The sequence below is a fragment of the Geospiza fortis genome, unplaced genomic scaffold (assembly GCF_000277835.1).
Source record: "Geospiza fortis unplaced genomic scaffold, GeoFor_1.0 scaffold121, whole genome shotgun sequence".
NCBI classification, from domain to species: Eukaryota; Metazoa; Chordata; class Aves; order Passeriformes; family Thraupidae; genus Geospiza; species Geospiza fortis.
In genome coordinates, this window is record NW_005054346.1 from 250,084 (window position 1) to 277,699 (window position 27,616).

General features: G+C 38.6%; 1 protein-coding gene across 1 annotated transcript in view; it reads left to right on the top strand.

Annotated features, from left to right (window-relative positions):
- LOC102040045 (ATPase family AAA domain-containing protein 2-like) overlaps positions 1-14,948 on the top strand; it is a 24,825-nt gene extending 9,877 nt beyond the window's left edge. The window contains exons 9-23 of the mRNA XM_014307865.2: positions 282-370; positions 718-877; positions 2,076-2,166; positions 2,591-2,905; positions 3,514-3,619; positions 4,092-4,272; positions 5,714-5,899; positions 7,120-7,255; positions 7,406-7,602; positions 8,817-8,976; positions 9,373-9,495; positions 10,192-10,482; positions 11,158-11,315; positions 13,327-13,455; positions 14,910-14,948. Coding sequence (XP_014163340.2) covers positions 282-370; positions 718-877; positions 2,076-2,166; positions 2,591-2,905; positions 3,514-3,619; positions 4,092-4,272; positions 5,714-5,899; positions 7,120-7,255; positions 7,406-7,602; positions 8,817-8,976; positions 9,373-9,495; positions 10,192-10,482; positions 11,158-11,315; positions 13,327-13,455; positions 14,910-14,948 — 2,361 coding nt within the window. The remainder of the gene's footprint in view (positions 1-281; positions 371-717; positions 878-2,075; positions 2,167-2,590; positions 2,906-3,513; positions 3,620-4,091; positions 4,273-5,713; positions 5,900-7,119; positions 7,256-7,405; positions 7,603-8,816; positions 8,977-9,372; positions 9,496-10,191; positions 10,483-11,157; positions 11,316-13,326; positions 13,456-14,909) is intronic.
- Positions 14,949-27,616: the final 12,668 nt, after the last annotated feature.

The following is a 27,616-nucleotide window of genomic DNA, read 5'->3' on the forward strand; positions in this document are numbered from 1 at the left end:
GTTGCTTCCAGAACCTGTAACTTAGCTAAGTCCTGTCTCTGTTCCTGTGGTTGCCAGGTAGGTGTAAAAACTCCTGATGTGGTTTGTTTCTTGTCACCCAGTCTCCTTGAGTTGATATAGGCTGCTGTCTTCTGTTACTCATGCCACTTTACTCTGTTAGCTCAGTTAACAGAGTCTGAAAAATTTAGTTAGTGCCTTTCCAACCATGATGTTTTTGATGCATTTTCTCTTTCAAATAGAGCTGTTTTCCTGATGTCAATATTCCTGTGTTTTCATTGTAGGCCTACCAGATGCGACCTTCAATTATTTTCTTTGACGAGATTGATGCTCTGGCTCCTGTACGGTCCAATAAACAAGACCAAATTCATAGGTAGGATATGTTTTGTATCTACATAGAAGCTGCTTGATATTTTTGAAAAAAAGATGGCAACTTATTTAACTTCAAGTGACACATTCATTTTTCCTAAAAATTAGTAATTCCATGCAAATGAATCTCAGAGATTTTTAAACAGTAATTGAAAACAGTTTGCTGAGCTTGATATCAGCAAAAGGCCTATGTTACCTTATCTGTATTTTATTGTGACTTAAAATTAATATTTTGCTAAACAGCATCTCATCAATAAAAACTTGTCCTTTTTGAGTGATCATTGGACAAGGCTATGTGTAACTGAACAAAATTTACGAAGCTGGTGAATGAAAACCGTATTTTTCTGTTAGCTCTATTGTGGGGACGCTTCTGGCACTTATGGATGGCTTAGCCAGCAGAGGAGAGGTTGTCGTGATAGGAGCCACCAACAGACTGGATTCTATAGATCCTGCTTTGCGAAGACCTGGGCGTTTTGAACGAGAATTCCGCTTCAGTTTGCCAAACAAAGAGGTCAGAACTTCAAATCAACCCTACGCTTCTGCGGCAAAGTCCATCTTCATGACAAATCCCTGTAATAAGGCAGCACTGTGCTGCAGTGCAAGTCTCCATCTGTACTGTACAGTTTGGACAATAGCTATAGGGAGACAAAAAGGGATATTGGAGAAATTGCATTGTAGTGTACACGGCAAACCTGGTGCTGAATATATATGATTAGGGTGATTTCAACAAGTACTTAATTCTCTACTTAGTTTTGGTTTCTCTGTGACTGGTGAAGAAAATGGGATGCTGATAGTAACTGAAATGTTTAAGAAAGAATGGGTATATTAATTAGTTATAAACTACCCCTCTAGCATCTTGAAAGTAAAAGAAAGGATGAGAGAATGCCTCCTTGGTAGCAAAAACCTTGATCAAGGCTGATGCTAAAGCAAATTAAATACATTGGGTTCTTACTGGACGTTATTGACAGGGGCTTGGACAAAGATGTGAGGGATACTGCATAGGTGCAGGGCTTGGGAAGCCTCTAGTTCAATGGCAGTAGTTAAGCAATATAAAAATGGGTATTTAGAAACCAAAAAATATTGAAAGGGGGGAGATAGCGTACAAAACTGGAGACCTCTTTTTGTGTTTTCTCACTGGCTATCTCTGATATTTATCATTTCTTGGAAAAAGAATAAAAAGCTTATTGGATTGAAAGCTAGTAAAAGTGCACAAATATTTTTCTCTAGTTTTCATCGGCTCTCAGGAACAGGAGATGAGGTGCCATTAAAAAGATCTAATACATGATTCTCTACTGTGACAGAGTTCTAGAAATCTGCCATAATTAATCTGTGTATTAAAAGTTTCATGAAATTTTGCTTAATTTGAGAGAATTGTCTTTGGTGAAAATATCTCTGTTTGCAGATAAGGATTTTACAATGATTTTTTCTTCAGAATCATTAGGTCTCACCTTTGGGAAAACTTTTATGGTATATGTAAATGCCTTTTACTTTACTGCAGCCCCCAGCAATAGTTTAATGTAACAAGTTCAGAATTATTAAATTTCCTGCTTGAAGAAGCAGACAGTGTATTAATAATTGACCTTTAAAATACTAAAAGGTTTAGCAGATAAGAAAAGCATTTGTATTGGTATAAGGGATTTTGTGGGTTTGTGTTGTCATTGTTCTTTTAAGAGAAAACTTCGGACAAACTGAAATGCAACTGTTTCCAGGCAAGAAAAGAAATTTTTAAAATTCACACACGAGACTGGAAGCCGAAGCCATCGGACCACTTACTTGAAGAGCTGGCTGAAGAATGTGTTGGTGAGCTTGAAAACTGTGGGTTACCACATGTGACTTGAGTCCTAGGGTACCTGAGCTTGTAGCAGGCAATACTTGAGCTCTTGTACCTTGTGGCAGAGAGAGGCAGTGAGGAGGCACTTGGCATGGGAGCAAATTTAGACACTGCTTTCAATTTTCTTTTTGTCTCTCAGAACATTGAATGGGTTTGTGACTTCTTTCCCAGGAACAAAGTTTTGACCAGCAGGCTGCTGCCTAAGTGCAGGATATTAGGCTGTGAGGCATGTAACAGAACTTTCTGCGGCACAGTAACTCTTTAAATTGTCTCTTAGCCTGGTAATTTTTGGCTGCATACAAAGTCTTTCAGTGTTGCCCTTTAGAAGTACTGGCCTTGAATTCTGTTTTGTCTGAGATTGATGTAACATTTGATTCCTGTTTTGTTTATTAGGATACTGTGGTGCTGATATTAAAGCCTTATGTGCCGAAACTGGTCTCTGTGCTTTGCGGCATCGTTATCCTCAGCTATATGAAAGCAGACAGAGACTGCAGATAAACATGGATTCAATTAAAATAAAAGCAAATGATTTTTCCATGGCCATGCAGAAGACTGTTCCAGCTTCACGGAGGGCTGTGCCTTCCCCTGGGCAAGCACTATCAGCTGTTTCAAAGCCACTGTTAGAAGACACACTGGAAAGGATTTTACAAACCTTGCAGAGAGTATTTCCCCATGCTGAGCTTGCACTAAAGAAGGACCAACAGCAAGGTAGAACATCTACATCCACTTGTTTTAAAATCTGCCAGAGCAAAAGCTTGTGATCTGTGCAATCAACATACACAAATGTACTCAGCTGTACTGGCAGCATAATTTTATACTTTGTGTGTGCACAGTGCAGGGTGGGAGCTGTGAGTGACTTGGAAAAGCAGTTGAGAGCTATTGTGTTCTTTGCTGGAGCACCCTGTTTCTGACAGCAGTTAATATCATAGTTATCACTTGCAGAGAAGAATCTAAGTTTTAAATTATTGGCACCTGTTTTCAAATAAATGCTTAAAGCAGGAGAAATGTTTTTCAGATGTCTGGGAGCTGCATAAGTTGTTCCTAACCGTCTTTATTCTAAGGAGAAAAACTCACAAGTTTTTGTCAACAGAGAGGTATTACCCGATGCAAATCATGGGACATAGGACAGCTTTGTAGGGACTTACGCATTCTCCTTTGATTTGTGGTAGAATGAACTCTTCAGGAAACAGCATTCAAATGATGACATACAAGAGAAGTGTTTTTCAGCACCGATTTTGAAGGTGTATTAATGCAAGACAGAGATGGACTGTGCAGGAAAGTTAACAACCCTCTCTTCTCTTTAAATCCTATTTTAGGAAATTATGTGGTTGATAGTGATGAGGAATCACCACCAATCTCTGAAGAGAAGCAGACTCATAAAACGTGTGATCACAAGAAAGCAGAATTCCTCACTTTCAGCAGGTACGTTTGTCCCTGTTATGGCTCTGTTTTTAAGACAGCTGAGTGTGTAAACTGTTTGGTGTGAGGGATGCTAGATGAAGGAGCTGAGAGTGTGTGGGGGGTGATCAATATTTGCCAGATATAAGTGTGAAGATTCAGCTGGTTACTCCTGTTCTGAGTACACTGCCCTGACCCATCAAACTGAACTGTTGTGTGGGTATTTGGCTGGACAGTCCCACTCTGGGATTTAAGAGCTGTTACTTAATGTAGCCAAAAGAGTAGCAGATGTGCAGGAAAATGGCAGGATTTCTAGCAGAGGCAAAATACCAGTTTGTGAGAAAGTAGGCCTTGATAGTTTTCCTGTTCATGGACCAGCTTATTATTTTGTGGAACAGGGAGAGTATTTACAAAACAAAGTGCATAGGAAAAACTTTAATGTCTATTTTCCTATTAATCACTAATTTTTAAACCTGTTTTCTACTTATTGCTGTAGAAATCCTCGTGACCAACCAACATCTTACAGGCCACGCTTCTTACTAATTGAAGAGCCAGGATCTGGGCAAGCTTCTGATTTGGCAGCTGCAGTAATACATTCCTTGGAGAAGTTTCCAATTTATACACTAGATACACCAACTTTGTTTGCTAGCACATTACCAGATGAAACATGTGTACAGGTAGCTTTTTTTCTCATTAGTCTCATAGGATTAGTGTATAAACTAGTGAAGTAAGCAAAAGTCATTGTCAATATAAGTGACCTGATTTAAATGTGCTGTTTTGTTTACTTTTGTCTGAAAATCCACTTTTCCTATGGAATGATACCATGTAAGGATTTTATACATAGCCATGTTATCCATTTGAAATGTAATAGGGATAATATTACTAACAGCTCAGGAAGATGGGAAGTGCTGCTAATAAACCTCTCTCTGTGGAAAGAAATCCTGCTGGTCTCATGTGGGATTTAGAAAGTTGTTTTTGTTGTTTCCTGAGAGTCTGTGCTGCCAGTAGATGGCTCTGCATCGACCTGACAGCGTGTCAACGCACATTCTGCAGCCTTTTTTTTAGTTAAGTCTGTAGGGCAGCCAAGGTTTTGAGGCAAACAATTTTTTTGTTTGTTTGGGGTTTTTTTTACATATGCAGCTTTTAATGCTGTGGTACATGCAGCAAAATTGTTAAAATTCATGGAATACTTAGATTTGTATGATGTTGAGTTTCCATTAACTAGGAAAAGGAAATGTAAGCAATTTAGTGCTGCTTTCTTTTTTTACTTTTGGGCAGTAAATCCACTTTGTTTTTTGGCATCACTGTATTAAAATATTTTGATCTCTAGTAGCAGCATTTCAGAGCTGTACAAGTTAGGACAGACACATTGTGTGGCTGGGCACTCATTTGTCACATAGGAGGAGCAAGTCTTTTTCAGATTGTTAATCTGAAATTGTGCATGGAGAAGTTTGTTGTGTGAAAGGACCGTTCAACTTCCATCATGCAGTAGATGTGAGTTGTCTTCTGTGATTGAGGTGCTCTCTGTAGGCAGTGGCTTGTGTTTTTCCAAAGCCCACCTTTGGTAATGAGAGGCAGTGAGTGATTTAGCTCTTCAGACAGTCTAAGGACTGATCACCTCTTATAAAATGTGCTTGAAGTTATGAATTATAGCCAGGCATCTTGTGCTGTGTTAGCCCTCATCTTTTCACATACACATTTGTTCAGCCTGTGCTCCAGTCTGAATTGGGTGTGTGTCCCTTCTGAACTGAAAACGATGCAGCTGCAGTTGTGTAGGGATTTCTCCAGGCAAATACATCTTGCTGAAGAGTTAGCTTCAGATTTTTTTCAGGCACACCACTAAGTCGGCTGAGTTCTTAGGCTCTTTAGAGTTATTTTATACCTAAGTAGTTTTGAAATCAGGCTGAGATTCAGGTCTGTTTCTGTCTGCATAGAAATGTCTATATTTGAGTCAAAGTGAACATTTTACCTGATTATTAAGGAGTCAATTATCCATTTGTCTTCACGCCTTGTGTTTATACTTCTTATTTCATAAGGTAGTTTGACTGATATGTAGTTATTTAGTAGCCTGTTGTACATGATGGAGTTTTTTAATCCAAAAATCTTTCATTTTGCTAGCTGATGCGAGAAGCTCAGAGATCAGCACCAAGTATCATATATGTGCCACAAATCCCTTCATGGTGGGACACTATTGGAACTACACTGAGATCTGTTTTTACAACACTACTGCAGAACATCCCAAGGTTTACTCCAGTTTTATTCCTGGCAACATCTAATGTACAACTGAGAGATCTCCCAGAAGAGGTATTTCAGTCAATACTTTTCTTCCTTTGTTACTCAATTTCTTGTTAATTTATAACTCCCTGAAGCATTAGAGTTACATGCCAATCTTAAGCAAATTCATAGTTGTTACTCAAGCATCCAAACCCAGTCCCTTACAACTTGCTTAGACAAGACAGTGCTGAAAGCATTTGCCCAGTATTTTCTGAGTAAAAATTGATTTTGATCCAGCTTTTTCTCCCTTCTCACATACTCAGGATTATTAGACAGATATATGGACTTGCTTCCAACAATGGTTTTGGTGGCTTCAAGGTGGTTAACTGTGTCCTTAGTGAAGACTGTGGTGCTTGAAAAGTAACTAGGAAAGAAAGATGTTTTTTTTGAAAACATTTTTACTGAAAAGTCAGATGTATTTTTGATGAAAAAGTACAGAGGTCACACTGTTATTGATGGAATGTGATTTCAAATTTAAGTTATTTTAAAAAAAATTACTTCCTTCATCTGGGTGAGAACTCAACACATTAGAAAGCTAAGTTTCAGTTTCTGTTTAAGCAACTTGGAAATCAATTTTTAGGTGCATTCTTTAACAAAATTCTTCAAGAAGACATGCTAAGCATTGTAGACATGTGAGACTGCCCATTAAAAGAAGGGGTTCGAAATGTGAATGTGTTGCTCGGATTATTTTGTTTCAGTAACAGAAGTTTTCATACTGTTAATAAGTGCCTTCTAAAATAAGGATTGAAATCCCTTCCATAATTTTTGGTCATAGAAATAGAAAAATGAAATACAACTTGGAAGTATACAAATTGAGACACTTCATTTAAATTAATTAAAAATAAAATCAGAGAAAGCCCAAACACCTTACTAAAAAAACAGCACTTGTCCTCTGAGCCTTGCCATTTTCCCTCTGTAGCTGCCATAAAGATTCAAGCCAAAGAACAGCAAGGCACATAAATGGAAAATAAGCAGCCTTTGGGATAGTGAATCCCCAGTCACCCCTTTCTCAGTTGTTTATCATTCAGTTTCTTCGTGGAGTTTAAAATCAAAATGTGATCCTTAGAGAAGGCACTTTAAATTGCCATGCTATAAAAACCTAGTCTTTTAGGGCCACAAAGATAACTGTTAATTTATAGTCTTGTCCAGATAAGTATTCAGTTTAATTCAGAGAGGTACTCATTTTTTTGGAACAGAACATGTTTGCATGGCCTTGTATAACTGAAGTATATTTTCTCTTCATGCTTTAGATAAAAGCATTATTTAATAATGAATATGAAGAAGTTTTCAGAATCCCACGTCCGACCTGTGCTGAGAGAAGACGTTTTTTTGAGGACTTAGTTATGAAGCAAGCTGCTCAACCTCCTGCATTGAAAACCAAAACAAGTGAGGAGAATGTTCTACATACAAAACTTTGCTAACTCTAGGTTAACAATTAATGTAGTATTTGCTTGGGTGATAATTTTCTATCAATCATTTTTCATGCGCTTGTATATGAGTACCGTCAATTAACTACAACTTTCTGATTCAATTAAGCTTGCCAGCCTTTGGAAGTGCTGCCTGTAGCACCACCACCTAAGCCTCGAAGGCTGACAGAGGAAGAAATAAGACAGTTGGAAGAGCAGGAAGAGGATACGTTGCGTGAACTCAGGATTTACTTAAGAGATGTGGCTCAAAGACTTGTCATTGACAAACGTTTCAAAGTGTTTACAAAGCCCATTGTCTCAGAGGAGGTTAGTATTGACTTATAATACCATTATAACTGTGTGTATTCATGATTCCTCTGCATTTATGTTTCTTGGTGTTCTTGTGCTCTTTCTAGGAAGGTCTTTCTTTCATGTTAGGACTGTACTATTCTGATTTTCCGAGAAGAAAGAAGTGAATTTTGTTTTTACTTGGCTCCTTGAGACTCTCAAACGTTTATTATTTGAGTATTCATTGAAAGCCCTATGTTCTTTCTAAAAGGTCTTTAAAACTTTAGAATATTTCAGTTAGAAGGGATCTACAAGAACGATCTAGTCCAAGTGCCAGTTACACCAAATGCCGACACAATTTGCCCATGGAAAGGTTTGGATACATAGGTATGTTACAGCACTAAAAAGCAGAGGGATCACTTTATATTTATAAAAAGTACCTAAAGGGCTGCTTTAATAAAGTCTAAAGCTCTTTGATTAAATAGTTTCTGTGAGAACAGGAGTAGAAGCAGCAGTTTGTCAAATAAGTTTTCAGATACTATTCCAGTTTCATCTGGGGCTTTTCTGAGTACATAATCAACCATAAGGGCCGCATGTTTTTTCTTGCTCCCATACACTTCCCATTGAATTTATTGAATATGTCTCTGCTAGGGGCATGTACTTCAAAGTCAGTTGTAGTTTTAAGATAGCTGTGCATTTCAGCAGAGTCCTATTCCCCTAAGGATTCACTCACTTGTCTTTTTCTTTCCTTGTAGTTTCCAAGGTGTGAATAACCTATAAACATATAGATCATCTAAAGTAGTCATTAGGCTCCTTTCAAGCTCTGAGTAAAGAAATTGACATTTCTGGGTCCAGTTATCTCATTCTAGAGTAGATGCATAGGACAGGTGCCTCAAAGGTGTAAATCCTGCAGTTTTTTTCTTGCTGCCAACAACAAAGAGAATCCAAGGTGACATTACTGAGAAAAGTTTCTTTGCTGTGATTTTCTGAAAGGAAGTGAAATGCATCCTGCCAGTTCCCCTCTCTGCTCCACACATGCTTCTGACCACCCTGCTTCTTTTTTCCTTCTCTCTTGGTCTGTCTCTTCAATGACACCTGAAATACCTTTTCCGTTTTCAAGAAGCTGGTTATTTTCTGCATCTTTGAGGGTGTTAGAAATATTTGGGGTTTTTATGAAGTCCTTTATTTGACTTTATGAAAGTCATTAATTTTTGTAGCTTAAATCTCTCTGAGCATGCATATTTAATTTGTAGGCACCCAATTACAAGGACAGCATTAAACAGCCCATGGACCTCTTGACAGTTCTCTCCAAGATTGACATGCACCAATACTTAACTGCAAGAGATTTTCTAAAGGACATTGATCTAATGTGTAGCAATGCTTTAGAGTACAAACCAAATAAAGGGCCTGCAGGTATGGGTGTAATTTTTATTCCTAATTTGGAAAAATTTCAGATGTATAAATTGATAGATTTTGTCTGTGGAAATTTAGTAATCTGACAGTGGATATGGCATCAGATAAAAGAACCCCAGTAGACAATTTTAAACAACCCCAGAGAGCATTTCTTGCCAGGTTGTAAATGTTTTAGTATTAAATATATTGTTTTGGCATAGAATTGTGATAGATGTGTTCATTGATACCTAGTACCTTTTCTTAAATAATAACTTTTTTGTGGTTTTATGCTGAAAATACAGACTGAGATAAATTTCAGAACCTGCATATGAAAAAAGAAAAAGTCATTCTAATTAACCAAAATAAAGAGTTTCATTGACTGGTAGAAAATGCTCAGTTCTGGCTGTAAAATTTCAGATCATTTCCTGAGGCACAAAGCTTGTACTTTGAGTGATACTGCATATTCCATAGTGAGGAATGAAATGGATGAAGGTTTTGAGCAACGCTGCCAAAAAATTAAAGAATCTCGTAAGGAAAGAGGTACGTTTTTTGATGCTGAGGATTTTAAGACTCGTCTCATGCTTTGTAACCAGACACACAAGACCCAATTCTTTGCTCTGCTGGTGTAAGAAAGCGAACCCAAAGTGTAAGGAGAAATGGAAGATGCCCACAGCGCCTGGGGGCACCAGTACCTCCTGCTCTAATGACAAGCTCCATTTTATTCAGATTTTCAGACCTTGGAGAAGGTGCTAAAGTCACTCCTACCTTCTCTGTTCCTGTGGCCTAAAAGCAGGTTCCTGTGATGCTTGGTTCTTATGCCAGAGGCGTTGAATTTTTCATTATGCTGCTTCAAATTGTGGGGTAAATCCTGAGGTCATTCATTCAATATGGTTATGAAGTTGAATGCACTGGCTGCATGAAATTGTAAGAGCCTGGCCTTGATGTCACAACTGACATTTAAGGTCCTACATCTTGAAGTTTGAAACATTGTCTGTGTCTGTTTTGAATATTCAGCTAGTTTTCAGTTACATGAAACAGTGTTTTTCCCTTCTCTGCCTATAATGTATCTAATAGAGAACTGATCTCATTAACTTGCAATCTTTTCTCTAGACACATGTAGGGAGATGATACTGAAGCTCCTGGGGTTATTTTCCTTGCAAGATGCTGCTACTGTGTTTTGAAGAAAGAACTGCTTTGGGAATGTTTTGGATTACTTTTTTTTGTATTTCTTTGTAGATAAGTCAAAAAGAAAATGCAAAATGAAGGAAGACTCTTCAAGTATCTCAGTAAAGAGGGAGAATGTTCAGTTTGTATCCTCCCAGGACAGTCCTATGGAAGAAGATGAAAATGTACTTCAAGGACAACATAAAAATGGGACAGAAAATGAAAGTGAGAGAGTGACCCTTGTGGCTGAATCCTCTGCTGAAGAACAGAGTGTCATGCTTCCTGAATGTTCAGACCTAAGAGAGGAGAGTGAAATGCCAGATTGCCAAGTAACCAGAACTGCTGAAGATGCAGGTTCGAGTGGTAAGTGAAAGGTCGAACAGGTAATTTAGCTCCTTTTTGTTCTTGACGAGGGTTACACTATTTATTAGGTTTTAGCCTTCTTGAATTTCATTCTGTTACTTCTTTTGTGTCTCTCTCAAATCAACACACAGTGTTCTTTGCATAATGATGTTGCTCCTGTCGTTACGTTGGCTACAGCCATGGTCTTTTACAGTGGCTGTTTTTTTTTTTTTTTGATTCTACAGTGTTTTTTCCAAATGGTACTGAGTTGTGCAAGTATCTTCCCAGTAACAAGCAGCCTAAGGGTAAACAGTACAGCTGTACTTAAAATGTGGACCCAGAGAATCCTGTGGAATAGAAGAATTATGTCCTAATTCTTGAAATATAAGATGTGTAGATGTGTTTCCTAACCTAAAATACTACTTTTTTAGCCCATGTTTGTTTTTTTTAACTTCAGGTTCACTGTGCCGTGCTGCAGTGGCAGTGTGAATATTTTTTCCTAGTTTTACCCTGCCTTTTTTTCTCTACTGCTTTTTTTCATATCTGAGTTCCTAGTTTTTATGGAGCAGCACTAGAAAGATAGAAGTCAAGCATTTCTCTGTAATAAAAAATGGATAACAATTCTGTCTCTTATTGCAGAGGGCTAGTCTTTTCCAGGTACAGGTACTTCACTGATACTGTATTCCAGATAAAGAGTAATCTTGATTTCAAAAATGTGTGTAATTCCAGATTCACAAGTACATCATACAACTTGTGCGGGACATTCTCAGGTGGATGAGCAACTGCAAGTATATGATGGCGAAGGAAAGAAAATTCAAACACAGGGAGTGTCTGTGGATTACTCTGAGCTCAGAGTAAGTCTAATTTCAATTTTGTTGATACCGAAGTAGGATGTTTTCTTGCTACCTGTATGGTTGTCAATTAAGTCACTTGTTAACCAATGTCAATTCAAACAATTAATGAGAGGGATACATAGCTTGTGAAATGATTCAGTCTGTAATGACTGTTGTTTCCAGAGCTGGTGTTGATGGCTGCTTTTGCTTTTGGGGAACTGAATTTTAGGAGACTGTTCTCTTCCCAATTTTCAATGTAAAAGTGTTTGTTAAGTTTTAAGTTAGCTCACTGTCAACCTGCTACTGCTGTTGGTTAGCAGTTTTTATGATGGATGGGGGAGATGGATATTTTTGTTTGCTGTTTGCATGCTTTCATTAATTAGGACCTGGAAAAGGACCTTGATTTTTAGCAGCGATGACTTTAAACCTGAAATTAGAAGGTTGGTCAAAAGATCATCTTGGATAAAATACTAATATCTGCTTTTCTCAAGTGCTTTCAAAATTCAAAATCCATACAGTTACATGTTTTTTTCTAGTCCCCTGTAGAAGTTTTTATCCTAAGGTATAGTCAGGGAAAGGATCAAACATGGGCCCAGCTGCAGAGGGAAAAAGAGGTTCCTTTGCATGAACTGGAGAGGGTGGAAGAATGACCTGCCCTTCAGGTGATATAGCCACAAGAAAAATTCAGGAAATAACTAGGTTGAATTTCTGGAGGTCAGTCGAAGCAGAGGAAGCTGCTGTTTACCTGCTGTGATGAGAAAGGGAGTATTACGTGGTTGTTTCCCTTGTGTGGGGAGAAAGTCCCTTTTGGTAAAAGGGCTCACCAGCATAATTTCTATCACATTTTTAAGTGTTGATCGGAACTGTAGAGGTTAAATTAACTTTCCAAGATGGCTTCCAAAGGAAGCAAATTTCAGGGGGTTGTGTTGTTCATGACTGCTTGTACATTTAAAAAAGCTACATGTTTTTTTTCTAGAATCAGGATGCTAATGGCATGTAATCTGAAATTACTGCCTACTGAATGGAGAAGTGGTAGGGTAGAGCCCTTACTGATGTTTCTGCTCATAGGTGTTTCAGCTGTGAGGAGAGGGCTACAGTCATTAAACACGTATTTTAGAAGGCTTGTTTCCATAACATGGGTGTCACTGGAACTCACTGCTTGTAGCAGAGAGCCCCTTCAAAATGGATCTGCTTGGTTTTGTATGGGGTTTTTGTTTAGTTGATTTTATTTATTTTCTTGTGTGTTTCTTTTGAATGTGTGTTCACTTATTTGCTCGATATAGGCGTAGAACTCAAATCTTGTGATAGCTGGTGTAAGGGAGGCTGAGTCTGATGGCAAGTAAATGTGAGGCTGTAATATTTTTATTTGGTGTGGCTGCTCTCTTCAGATACATCTGTACAACCTCCCACAACACACAGCTACTGAACAGCCCCAGCAGTGCTGCTGCTAGCTTGTTAGTGTTGCTTTCCCCAGATTACCACATGCACGTCTTTGGTAACACAAGGAGCTGTGTGAGAGATTGGTAATTTCCTACAGACTGCTCTGCTAGTTCATCCACTCTTGAGTTGAAGTGTAGGAGCTGACTGATGTTAGTCACAGTACAGATTCAGCTAATGGGTAGAGGTGAGCACCTAAGGATGCTTCTGTTTCCATCTGGTACAGCTCTGTCTGGAAGATCTGTAGGCTTGTTTCTAAAAACACATTTTCTAGGGTCCTGTATTGTATTTGTAATGAAAAGCAACCATGACTTCCCTGAGGCAGCTCCTCTGTGACAAAGTGGATCATGTCATTCCCCACTGTTCCAGAAGTAGTTGAATCACAGTTATGATCACTGATGTCATATAGTGATGAGTAAGAAAATCCTGTCTGAAATGTAAGCTTTTTCTCTGACATGTGGAATATTTGCTTCTTCTAATTACATCTTAAAGATACTTAACCAGTTTTCTGAAGTGCCGCTTCTATTTAACAATATAAGAAAGCAGGGTTTATCTTGTGCTATTCTGAATTGCAGTTTCTATTTTTTTGCTTCAGAAAGTTCTGGATTTGGTCATTGTGGCAACTGAGAATGTCAGTATATCTCGCATGGAAAGACTATATGCTCTTCTTAGCCAGTGCATTTACCGACATCGGGAAGACGATGACAAAACTGAGTTAGTGAAGGTAAATTTTTTGTCTTGTATCCTTTTGTGTCACATGCTATTGTACATGTGTGTGTGTGTTGTGTATGTGTGTGGGTGCACTGTGAACATCATGCTTATTTGGCATTACTCTGTACAGCTCACTTGCCTGTCTCTCAAGGCTTTCATTTCAGTCTGGAAGACATTTATTCATATTGCAAAACCTTTGTTGTATGTAGCATAATTTTTGCAAGTTTCAGCAGGAAAAGGCTTGAAGGTAATGAGTCCACCCACTCAGGGCTCTCAAACCATTTAACCTCAGTCTGTCAATAGTCTTCTCCAGAAGCCTTTCAGGGGTGGGAGGTTGTGAAAGGGGGGTGCATTTCTCAGTGTGTCACTTCCTCTTTCCCCCCTTGGAGGCAGGCACATGTGGTAATGCTCGTATAGTAGTCATTCCATTCTTGAAAAGAAATTAAGTATAAAGCATAACAAGAACTTGAGATTTTTTCTAGTCTCACTAGACTTTATTTTTAACTAGCATGGCCCAAGCATCTTTAATTTGACAAATGGGGAGTTTTCTGCCTATGATAGTTTGCTAATGAGTCAAATTCTCTAATCTTTGCCTCTAAGAGAGGATTTCTGAGTTGTCAGAACTAGGCAGAAATCTTCCACAGGCACCCATGGTCCCAGTTGGGCATTCCCAGTATTCAGTTCATTAAGATAGGTTGGATACTCAATCTTCAGCTTCAAGGCCCTTGAATCCATTTGTCTTTCAGATGCTTGTGCTTGAGAATAGATTATATTTGTTATGCCTCTCAGTCTGCCTTAAAAAAATGAGCAAGCCTGTTCTCTTTGGCCCTAGTTGTCTCAATCTCTTCTTCCACAGCTGATAGTTAGAACAGACTCTGTTCTGATTGTGCAGGCCAGTCCTGAAAAATGCACCCATCCTTCTCTCATAATGACGTGGTGTGATGTGGATAGGGACCCGTTTGTGTTATCTCAGTGCTTTTGAGTTTTTGTGACTGGACTTGATTTTTGATTTGTTTTCTACTTCTATCTTAACCAAAAAACACCTCCTCTTCAGAGTACCTGCATGAGTTGATCAAGAGAAACCTTTGCTGTATATATGAAGAGAGAGACTTTAACAAGTACTCAATCAGAGTGCAGAAAAGAACAGTTCCAGCTTTTAGTTGTGGTTCTTTGGGAACTTCTTCTTTTCTCATTGTTGAAACCATCATTGATAAGGATCCATAGTCCCATAATACAGATTCCTCCAGTCTCTCTAGCCAGCTCTGTATTTTGGGTGCCTAAGGATTTGTTTGGAGCTAACAGGTCTAGAAAGATGTGAGCACATGTATTGGCTAAACATGTATTGGCTGAACATTACTAATAATTGTAAATATCAACAGACTCTTGATTCTTTTGATGAAGAAGCAAACAAGGTTCTCTTGCTTGCATTCACACCGTGATTCCTGATTTGTCTTTTTTTCTTGTTAGGCAATGAAGAAAGAAATTGCAACGTTAAGTTATCTGTGATACTTGACTTCAGTGTATTCTAATGTTCATGTACTTCTCCCAGATGGAAAAATTATGTTTAATGTCTTAGTAACTGCAGCAACTAAGAACAGAAGAATAGAAGAAGGAAACATCTTTTACTGTATGAAGGAAACCAGACATAACCTCCACTCTGACTATGGATCATCTCCTTGCACACTGGGTGAAAGCCCCTTTCAAGACAACAATGTTTACTTTCCATGGAAACATCATGAAATTCTTCTAGAGGATCCTGATTCTGACTCCTGATATTGTCACAAAGCTTCCAAGCTTTGTGACTGTAAGATGCGAGAACTGATTTTATTTTTCCTTTAACTTCTTCCTCTAATTTCTAGTGAAGAGAAGTGAGCTGGGATGCTCTGGGTTCTGCACCTTGGATGCAGCAACCTTAGTTGTGTGTACAGACTGGAGAATGAGATGCTGGAAAGCAATGCCACAAAAGGACCTGGGTCCTGGTTGATGGTTGAATCTGCGTCAGCAGTGCCCTGGCAGCTAGGAGGGCCAAGCATGTCCTGGGGTGCATCAGGCACAGCATGGCCAATTGGGCAAGGGAGGGGATTGTCCCACTCTGCTCTGCACTGGACCAGCCTCACCTTGAGTCGTGTATGCAGGGTTGGACTCCTCAATATAAAAAAGACATTGAATTATTACAGAGTCCCCAAAGAAGGGCAACCAAAATGGTGAAGGGCCTTGAAGGACAGCTGTATGAGGAGCAGCTGAGGTCACTTGGTTTGTTCAGCCTGGAGGAGCCTGAGGGTGACCTCACTTCAGTCTACAGTGCCCTCATGAGGGTAAGAGGACGGGCAGGCACTGATCTCTCCTCTGTGGTGACTAGTGACAATACCCAAGGGACTGGTCTGAGGCTGTGTCAGGGGAGGTTTAAGTTGGATATTAGAAAAAAGTTCTCCACCCAAAGGGTGGTTGGGCACTAAAATGGGCTCCCCATGGAAGTGGTCACAGCACCAAGCCTGACAAAATTCAAGAAGAGTGTGGACAATGCTCTCACACGTGGTGGAGTTCTTGGGGCTGACTTGTCCAAGGCCAGGAGTTGAACTTGATGATCCTTGTGAGCCCCTCCCAAGTCAGAATATTCTGTGATTCTGTGAGAGGCCAGTACTGAGATCAGCCTCCCAGCTGTGGCACAGGCTGACAGGGGATGCCACTCCTGCCTGTGACTCTGGCTACCCTGTTGCCTCACAGGGGTGAGGGGAGCACTCACTTGCCCCATCCTTGTCCCCCAGTGGCCCTTACCAACAGCAGTGTGCAGGCATGAGCAGGATGGGACCACACTGCTGCCTTGCAGGTGGCCAGCACAGGGATGTTGGAAGTAGATGATATTTAATTATTTTCCAACCCAAACAATTCCATGGAATGTGTGGCCAACTGCATATATGTATGTGTGTGAATATATATGCATAGATATGGTATATACATGTGCTGTCTGCATGTGCCTACTGAGAATAAAGCTTTTGCATGCTTATCAAGTGAGTATTAACTATTAACATAGCCTAAACTCATTTTTTTACAATTCTTTTCTGGCCTTTAGAAGGAAATAGATAAGGAGAAATTAAGGATATGAGTATAGAACATGGGTAATATGAACTTGACTTTAAATAGGCCTGACAGAATTCTGTGCTGGAATGCAGAGCTTCTTCAGCAGGCCTAAAGACTATAATGTTTTTAGTCTGCAACAGTGTTAGATTAAGTAATTTTTTAATGTATATCTTGGAAAATATGCTGAGATCCAATATAATTTCTTACTACTGTTTACATCACTTATCACTATTTTGCACTGTTGCTGCAAATGTGTTTTGGAATACATTCTAGCATCTCAGGAGTTTCAGTCCTCCACAAAAATTCTCCACTGTTTGTTTTTTCTCCCACAGACACTAGAAATTGCAGTGGTTTCATTTCCTTGTTCTGAAGGCTTCCTTTGCTTTTACATATCTGCATGAATTGGTCTTCTAGTATTTCCATGTTGCCTCAAGTAGAATTAAGAACCCTATTAAAATGTACTTATCAGAGAACCTAGGAAGGTGGAAGAAAAAGTAATCCATTGAAAACTCCAAAGTCCCTTATCAAAGTTTTTGCATTGTTAGTCCTTTTTAGCCCTTTAGCTGTCTTTTCTGCCTAAAAGGCACACTTTCAAAGCTGCTGAGCTTTTTCAGGTGTGTTGAATTACAGTCTTTTGTTGCATGACAGAGCTACTTCTTGGCTCACAAACTGTAATTTCCCCTAAGTATGACAGCACAAGTATTTTTTTTAATCTTGCTAGCATTGCTGAACCATCACACAAATTGAACCAGTAGACTTTAGAATGAGATATATTAAAATTTTCACAACCATGAAACATGCATTTAGTTGTAATAGAGGTTATATAGTATTATATCCAGTTATTTTGGAACAAAGGGGAAGGAAATTGTTGAATACTCTTGATATATGTGTATATTTTAGCATCAGCTGAAATGCTGCTCTGCTTTAATTACCTTTTCATATTAGACAATGGCAGTAGTTATGGGATATAGAATGATGGAAAAATTGAAGTAACAGAACTCAAAGGTTCTTTTAAAATAACATTACTGAAATTATGCATCATATATAGAACTACAGGACAGACCAGACTTCTGGTGGAATACTGAGTAAAGTAACAGATTTTGGAAAATCACATCTGCCTAGAAACTACTGGCAGTAAATTTCCATTTGGTGAAGGATTTTATTTACAAGTATGCCAAGATTATGCAAGGATAATACCATGTAGACATTTCACAGATTTATGGGTGTTGTTCCTGAGCCAATACAATAATACAGAAGCAATTAGATGTAGTAAACTTATGAGAAGGCAAAAAGGCATGGATGAGGCTGGTCTGCAATAGAAAATAGTTATAGTTCTGAAACCATGCTCTGTCTTTCCTTAGTCCTCTGGGCATGCATCTGCTGTGATTTCAAACTGTTTGGACTTTACAATAGTGGCAAGGCTGAATCAATGACTCCCTTGTCACATTCACAGGCCATATGAGTGCTGGGGAATTCCCATGGTGAGGTCTAAACAAAACATTTCTGTATTTCAATAGCCTCCTTGGGAGATCTGGAGGTCTCTACCAAAGCATATGGCCCCTTTGTGGATATTGTTTCTTCCAAGGGGACAGATTTCCTTATGGAACTTTGATCAGTGGGAAGGGAAGAATTTTCTGATTAATTTAATAGAGAAAGTAAAAGAGAAAATGAGTCTAATTTCCTAGGACCTGATTAGCAGCAGGGTATTATCCAACATATATGTTCCCATTTTACTTTTTCTAACTTAGATTTCTTGGTTCAGTATTAAAGATTTCGGCTGCCTTCTTGTAAATAAATGCATTTTATGGAAAAAAATGAAAGAGCAATTTAAAAATAAATGAAAGGCTAAATTTCTCCTGTTGAGAGTACCATTGGCACTTGTAAGATATTTGTAAAATTTCTGAAGCTCAAACTATAGATCTTTTTGTATGCTTTAAGTACTAGACATTTTAATGGCTCATTAAGCTAATATATGTATGAAAGAATAAAGGCTGCTTTATTCTCAGTTAGTGTAATGCAGTTTTAGAGACAAATGTATTACAGTATTCGATATTATGAGCTCAGCAGGGTCTCCTCCCCTTTGCTGAGATTAATTCATACATGGAAAAGGAACTGATAGGTGTTTTATTCTGTCCCAGATAAAGAACTACATATGAGACTTGAGTTAAAGACAATGTAGTTGCTACAATATCACCAGCCATGTTCATTGGCACATTCACATCACTGAATGTCAAACCATTGTGTCACCCTAGTGTCTGGGACTCCCCCTAGTGTCTGGGGGAAAGGTAAGTTGGAATGCTGTGTAGCACTGGCTGTGGTACACCTTGCTTGCTACCAGAAGCAAATACTTCTCATATTTTGTCTTTATTCAATGTCTCTTATTTTAACCAGGAACATGCTCTAACAGCCCTTATGCAAAGCTCCTGATGAAATTACATGGAATTCTCCTTGGCTAAGATTGTAGAATGCTTGGATTGGAAGGGACCTTAAAGAATATCTAGTTGTAACCCCCTGTCATGTGTAGCAGCAGCATCAACTAGGCCAGGTTGCTCAAGACCCCATCCACCTTGGTCTTGAACAATTCCAGGGATGAGGAGTCCACAGCTTCTCTGGGCAACCTGTTCCAGTGCCTCCCAACACTCAAAGAATTTCTTCCTAATGTCTAATCTAAACCTGCCCTCCTTCAGCTTATCACCATTCCCTATTGTCCTGTCACTATATGCCCTTGGGAAGAGTCCTTCTCCAGGTGTCTGGTAGACACCTTTAGGTACTTGGTGTCTTCTCTAAGGTCCTTTGAGCCTTCTCTTCTCCAGGCTGAAAAACCCCCACTATCCCAGCCTGTCTTCATAGCAGAGGTGCTCCATCCCTCTGATCAATCTATACATTTAAGTAAATTGAACAAATCCGTAGTGTTTACATGCTTTAATCAATTTAAATTATGTTTGCAGATTATCTTTTATGTAAATGAAAATTTTCTCATAAAAACACATGGAAAGAGTCCCTAAGTTACTGGCCAAATACTGGCAATTCTGGTATACTGAGTAATGACTGACATTTGGCACCATTTTCTGTGGAGTTATACCTGAGATACACAATTGCAGCTTAGGCAACTGTATTTCTATGAAGTGATCATTAGGGACCTCTCAGAAACTTTGCTTGTTTAGAAGTAATAATTTATTTATGTGTTTGTTCATTTTGCTAAATATGCCTGACAGTAGGAACTAACAGCTTTGCAACTGTTCCCACTGTGAAAATAAGGTCTTGGAAATACGATTCTCTGGCTCTACTGATTAGCTGAGCATTGAACGTGTTTAACAACCTGGAAGAAAGAGGATGAACTTGGAAAAGTGTTAAATACTGAAATGCTAAATGTGAAAATATTAAAGAGAGATACACTTTATTTTATATCTATAGAAGTGTCAGAGAAGATCAATTGTAATGAATACCAGAAATTCTGAGATTCATTAGAATAGGTGAAACTAATTCTGGTGCTGTTTTCAACCCACGCTTCCACATGAAGAGGAAATAATTTACTGTTGTTTAAAAATGGGAGGTTGGTAGATTTCATTAGATTTCTAATGCTGTGTAAATAGCTATTGTGACAGACTATACCTGTGAACACATGCACAACAGCAAAGTAGTTTGCCTTGATCACTCATCACAATGAATGTCAAATTAATTTGCAACATCAGTACACTCCTGGAATTACAATTTTATTCATTCTGAGCCCTGGATACATTGCTGACAGTCCCTGAGTTTTAATTCTGCAGAAGTCATGACTAGAAATTCCAAGGAAAAAAAGTATGCTGATTATACAGGAATCAATTTCATTATTAACTGGGGAGAAACGCTGAAGTGAAACTGTACTCACAGAAAGCAGAGGTAGTGGAATATTTATGCAGTGGTGCCTGTTTAAATCTGTTTCTTCTTTATTCATTTTATGTGGGTGAGAATGAGATTCGGACATGAAAAACAGTAGCTACTCTTTTCTGTTATATTTTTAACACTATAAAATTGGTTTTCTTTCTGTGTGTACTAAGATCTTTATTTCTTTTGATTACTGAGAATCCTATTTTGTCCTCTCCAAGAAATGTGAGTAGCTTTCTTAGTATTGAAATATTTTATAGAAAAGTTGGAGATTTTCTTCCATCTTGCAAGGTAAACATGTGAAACCTGCTTGAAATTATTAAGCAGGACGTGCTTATGTGCTTCTGATGAAAAGGGTGGTCAGGCAAGCAGGAGTGGTTGATAATAAACCAGTGGTTGTATTGTTGCTGCTAAAAGACACTTCTTCTTTTGGAGATGTAACTGTTCATACTAGAAAATGAAATTTTGGAGATGCTTAGTGTTCATACTAGAATGAAATTATCCCAGTCTATGTATGTTTTAATTTACTGCCAGGTATATCAGCCTTGTAACAATCCCAGTGATGTGCAGGTTAACACTTCCATTCTTCTGTGCGAATGGAAAACGATGTCCTGGATATGTGAGTTATTTTGTTTTGAGTATGAATTAGAGTTGTGAGAACTATGAGATCTTTCTGCTGTGCCTTGGTGAATTTGGTAAGAAATCTCTAGATTGTGGCTATATCATAGCACAAATGCAAAGTGTTGTAGGGTTTTGGTTTGCAGACTATGGTGCTAAGACAGTGCCACATTCCATATGTGCTCTGTGCATGTGTGGGTGTTTTATGTGTGTGTGTATATATATATATCTATAGATGTACATGTGAAAGTGCTCAAGTGGTCAGCAGACTTGCCACTGGAAGATGAGTCACAGGTATAAGATGTTTCTGTTACCATCCTGCTAAAGGATTGAAAAACTGAAAACCCATTTCCTTTCTAAGAATGGTACAATTATGCTAGCCTCTGTATATATTAAAATGAAATTATTAAATCAAAACCAGTAAGAGATAAAGAGGGGAAAAGCGGTAAATAAAGGCAGTGTTTTGAGTGGCTGAGGAAATAAGTTCTACTTCATGGATCGGTGTTTTTGATCATTAAATGCCTCAGTGTTTAATAGAAATACTTCCAGCAGTTGGAGCATTCATAGTGGCTCTTTTAACTGTGGATTGTCCAGAGTCGAACTGGACTAAAGTTCACTTTAAGCTCTTTTCCGTAAGGAATGCACTAAATTGCAAAAATATCTGAAAAAGCTTTTTTAGCTCTCATAGCATGGATATGAATAATGTACTGATACTTGACAGCTGACAGCTCGCCTCTTGCTGTCTAGTAGAAACAAACAGTTGTGGGAAGATGTTTTGAAGAATAATGGCAAATTGCCATTTGAAAACTGCAACATAAGAGAAGAAATAATTAAAAAAAAAAAAAGATTTCTTTTGCAAAGGAAAGCAATAGTTTAATTAGTAGTTTTAATACCAGTGAATGACAACAGAACTCAACCTGAATGTTTTGCAGTAGGAATACCTAAATTGTAATTTAGCAGTGATTCACAATAAATTGTTGCTGTGCTGAGTTCCAGTGTGGAAAGATGATAATCTGTAGAATGCATGAGAATGAATGGTGAGAAATAACAAATCAAACTTATTTATAATAACATAAAAATGCTACTGAATGGCACCATTCCTTCTGATGCCATATGCATGATATGTCTTTACTTTCTGCAAATAAATAAGATTTTATGGTTATCATAGTTCAACATTATTAAATACTTTTTAGGACCAAAAATGCTTTTGTAGCAACCTGGAGTAAACTCGTGATCCTTCTGGGCTTCATGATGTTAGCTAACAAAACTTCAGATAGTTATTCCTCATCATCTGATTAATAGTGTCTATTTTTCACTCAATGAAAATTTGCATTCAGAGAGTCAGCAGAAACATGGTTTCAGCCTCCTCAGTAAATTAAGGTTTAACAGGATAACCTGAATATTTAGGTTGCTTACTTTCCTAATGTTTCTATCTAGAAATGCTAGGGATTGTTTTTCCCTCTGAATAGATTATGGTGGGATATTTTTTGTGCTAACCTAATACTATCTCAGTATTTTGTCAGTATCATCTCTACTGACTTGTTCTATTCCTGGTCTGCTAAGAATACATCTTTCTTTAGGACCTAATCCCAACCACATATCACACTTGCAGGTCATCATAAAATAGTTTTCCTGCTTCCTAGCTGCATTTGTGTTCAGCCATAGGTCAAATTACACCAATAAAATAGTAGAGATTTTCTATATTTTATTTTCTCACTAGCATTGAGTCAGTTCCTTAAGCTGCTTTGGGTCTGGAATGAGATGCTGGGGTTCTTCTCACATTTTTTTTTGAAATGTGCTCCACAAGAAAAAATAGATGGAGAGAAGATGGGAAAAGTTGAAATGGTTAGAACAGAAATATTTTCTAAGCTCGTGGTATGATTGAAGAGATGTTGAGCTAGGAACTACAATGGTGTATCTTGGTGCCTTGAATCTGCTTTTTAGAAAATGCTCTCACTTTTTTCTTCTATGTGATTTAGTCTCCTTTCTGCACAACCAAAATCTGAAGAGGCCCAGGTCTTGGTCCAGGATAGAATCATGTGGCAGCTGGAATATTCATGTAGAACTGAAGTTTTGCAAATACTCCTGGGTACCATGTGTGTGGGATGCTTGGTTATTGAATAATATATAACCCCCCAAATCCTTTCCTTAAAATGCAATTACTCACATGAATGCCAAGAAGAAGAGATTTGGACAAGCAATAAGAAAGATGTGTTGTTTTTTCTTAAAGGAAAAAGGAAGTTGGGAATGTGTTTGAGGTAGAATAGGAGGATGGAACAAATTTAGATTTATGTACAGTGCTGCACATTCATAGAGGGAACCTTTAGATTAAAAGCTGAAAGTGTAGAGGTTCTGCAGCACAGTGAATGGTGCATTAAGAGATTTATACCACAGTGAGGCTGTGAAAATAAAGTGTCTCTATGCTCTCATCAAAGGGATGGACTTGGACTTCCATTTTTGCTTCATCGTAGTGCTGCTCAGATGTTGTCATTAAAAAATAGATTTCTAATTTGAAGGTGAGGGCATTATATTCCTACTTTTTTGAATGGTAGTGTTGCTCTACTATAGGTGGATTTGCAACAAAACTGCCTGTAAAAAAAAATCTGTTATTTTCATGAGTCGTCTTAGAGAAGTAAAATAATTTCCACTATAATCAAATTTTTACACTTACAGTTTTAAGGTGGACAAGAGATTGGTTCATCCACTATCTGAATATTAGGCTGAGGTACCTAGGTTTGACAATGTCGTGGGTTTACAGGAAGCTGGTTTTCTGGGAATGGAGTGGCCAGAGGCCAATAGGTGTTCAGATTTTAAATTGACACCAGGCTTGGCCACTGAGGGTGGATGCGCCTCTGAGAACACAGGGGTTAGAAGCAGAGCCCTCCCTTGGGAGCTCTCTCTTTGATTTCCGGCCAGCAAAGAGACAAGGCCTCCCCTGCCCAGCTTCGAGCTGGTCAGGGGAGGAGAAAATCTGCGGCCCGGCAGAGGTAGGCCTGACCCCTCAGGAGGGAAGGGTGGTGGGGGGCACCAGGAGGTGTTGGGCAGCCCCCCCCCCACCCCAGCCAGAAGACGAGAGAGGGAAAGCTGGTACAGGCCTGTGGCCTTGAAGTGATATCGGCCTGTGAAGAAGGAGGGGGAAGGGGGGAGTGCAGCAGGGAAGGAGCCTGGCCGCGTGCAGAAGTTTGTTAACCCCTTTCTGGACAATGAAGACCTCACAGAGCATTTGGCCCTTTCCCGGAGGGGAGATGGAGTGGATGATAAAGAGGAAATGGGCAAGGGAATCACAGTCGGAGCAGTGAGTGAGGCTGGATGAGTAAAGAAGAGGCCGGAAAGAGATGATGGAGTAGCTGCTTGCTGGACTCTTTTTGGTACAGCCATGGACAGAACCATGCTTCCTCGCGACACAGAGGCTGCATGCAGGGGGGAGGCGATGGCTCAGAACTGAGAGGGTTCAGTTTTGGAGACCCCCCGGCCCCAGGGGGTAGACAAGTATGGGGGGGACAAGAGGTCCCGAGATGAGAGAAAACTGTGCTTTTTTTGGAACTGGTCAAAGCACCCTTAAAAGGATAACCCTTGAAGCAGCTCTGTTCCTTGTCCAGTGGTGAGAGCGCTGGGCATGCAAGGAAGAGGTCACCATGGCCCCAAGAAGGACTCCTCTCCTCTTGATGGACTGGAATTGAGTATTTACAGGGTGATGGATGGAGACTTGAAATTTGGAAGATGTATTGGAAATGTGGTGGGGGGAGGAGGAAATGCTTTTTGTGGAGTTTTCATTTTCCAGGTGTGTGTGTGTGCGTGTGTGTGTGTGTGGTTTGTTTTCCTTTTGTAGTTTAGTTAATAAACTTTTTTTTTTCTAAGGTAGAGGCCTGCTTTGCTTATTTCCTGGTCACATCTCACAGCAAACACCAGGGAAGTATATTTTCATGGGGCACTGGCATTGTGCCAGTGTCAAACCATGACAGACTAGCCAAAAAAAGAGTGCCAAATCTTTCCATGCTTCTGCTTTCCATCCTGCAGGCAATACTGTTTACTCACCCCTTGTAAAGTCATTTGAGGCTTTGTATCTATGACAGTGTGAATAGTAATTACCAGTAATTCTGAACAGAGAGGGAAGAAAAAGGCTTAGAATCACTACATTTCATCTTTTGTATATAAAAAAGCATGGATTCTGACTTTATTTGCATAGCCAAGTGATTTATTTCTGTACACATTGTCTGTCAGAGATTCCTGTATAATTTTGTTGCGTAATGACACCTAAAGACACTATGGATAATTGTTTTGGTATATATGCAATGTAAAGCGGTTTCATGAAGAGAACTGAAATGAGACACAGATGATTCATTTACACATTTATTTACTATCCTGCTTATTCTATCAGACTGAAATGGAGAACAATGCATTTATTTTAAAGACATTTGACATAAATTAAACAGATATTTTGATGTTGAACAATTGTACAGACTACAACATGCATATTAATATGTAGATTGGTGCAGAAATACTTAGTTGATCGGCAAAATCTAGTATGACAAAAAATAATAATCACATTTCCTTTTTTATGAAGTTAAAATGCAGCTGATATGGAAACATTGATACGAATACCACTAAATGTGAGAAGTTATTAGTCTAATGAAATCAAATGGTTAGTTGAAAAAAATAAAGCTATTGTCAAAGTTTTATCTACAGAAAGAAACTAAATCAAAATGTTTCTAACAAATACAATAATAATGAAAAAAAGCATGTTTGATGCAATTACCATTGCAAAATGCCCTATTATTCCCCTGCCCCACCCCCAAATACAAACAATGCATGAAGCAAAAGCAGCATATTCTCCCACAAAATGTCTGGGGCATTTTGTAAAGGCAGATGAATGAGATTAGACAAGACTCATCACATATGCTTTTATCTCCTAGTGACAGTACTTTTAAAGAAAGATACGTTATTAATAGAGCAATGTATGATGAAATGTTGCTAAATCTGTAAAACTGAACAATAGTGAAGACACTGCTATTGCCCCAAGAGAACTTGAAAAAATACTGTTGTGCTTTTTTTGTTTGCAGCATTCAGAGCATTCACAGAGGAATACAAAGTGAAGTTCATTAAACTCCATAAAACTAATAATAGTCATGCTACTGTATCTATGAAACTAACACAGTAATAACATATAAACATGAATTAGTACACATTTTATTTGATATTTACAGTGATCTTAAAGCAATAGTCTATGTATTCAATGCTCAGCTTCTTTGTACACTAATCCCTCCATGTTCCAGCTTATCAGCATGGCTCCTTTGATTTTTGAAAGAGTTGTACAGCTAAAACTCTGCAGAACTCTGATAATTTAGACATATAAATCCAGAACTCTGCATCCTAGCAAAAGTACCCATGATTGTCCCCAATAGTAGTTTTTTAAAATTTCTTTTTTAACGTATTTAGTAATGTGTTAGAAATTGTTTCTTTTGCCTAATACTATAATATATTGCTCCATCTTTCAGTTTTAAACAGGCAGAATTCTCACTGGCATTCTGCTTAAGGATTTCAAGAACAGGCGTGAATATTTTGTACTCTGAACCTTCACAGAGAGATGCTATCTGCGCAAAACTTAGAGCAAAAATATCACTTCAAGACTTATGTCCTCCACCCTGAAAGGGTTAAAAGAAGTAAGATAAGGAATAGGCTTTTTGGTCCTTGCATTACTGTACAAGGTATGTCCCAGACATCAGAGCAACAAAGCACACAACCAAAACCCTACTAGTTCCTCAATTTAAATAAATTTCAGCTGATGATCCAAACAGGAAGATACCTAGACAATGGCAAATCATCACAAAATACTCAAGCTGGGCTTCTGATCCTCCATCAATGCACAGCAATTTGTGTTTATTCATACCAGTATAAAGGCAGGGTTATGGTTAAGTAAGCGAAATAAAGGTACTTGCAATAAGTTTAATCATTCCACTGACTTTGGAGTAAGTCTAGTGCTGTACTGTCTTCATTAAATGCAACACCAACTTTAGAGTAAATTCACTGTAGAAATATGCAGTATATAGAGTTTGGTCCAAATTACAAAACACCACTTTCCAAAGGTTATCAAGAATTTATTGCTTAAATGATTTTATGTGAGTTAACTTGGGGAATGCAATGGGAACAATTTAATCTTGGGCTACATATTGCTTTTTTATGCAATACCACTGATGAAAATGGCAAAATTCACTTGTATAAGTAATTTATCAAAGAGCTACATGGGCTGAAGACAGTAGCCATGGTAAAGATCTATGTCTACATTAGCAAGTTGTACAATAGCAGGAGATTTGTTGAGGACAACAGTTTGTGCTGACAGTTTACACTATTGGGGTACAATTTTTGGACTCGCTCTCATCTGGTATCAGGGCCTGAATGGTTTATCCTGCCTACAGCATAGCTGGTGCCCTCATGGAAGAAGTTTTCTGGTTCAACTTCACCTAAAAATAGCCTGACTTGCATGATGCAGGATTGCTCAGTTATGTGAACCAAGGCATGAGAAGTGGGGCTAGCTGAGAGATCTGTGTCAAGAGATCTCTCCTGATTTTCTCTAAGATGTCAGTGTAAACTTAACCATAGACTTCCAGATTTAA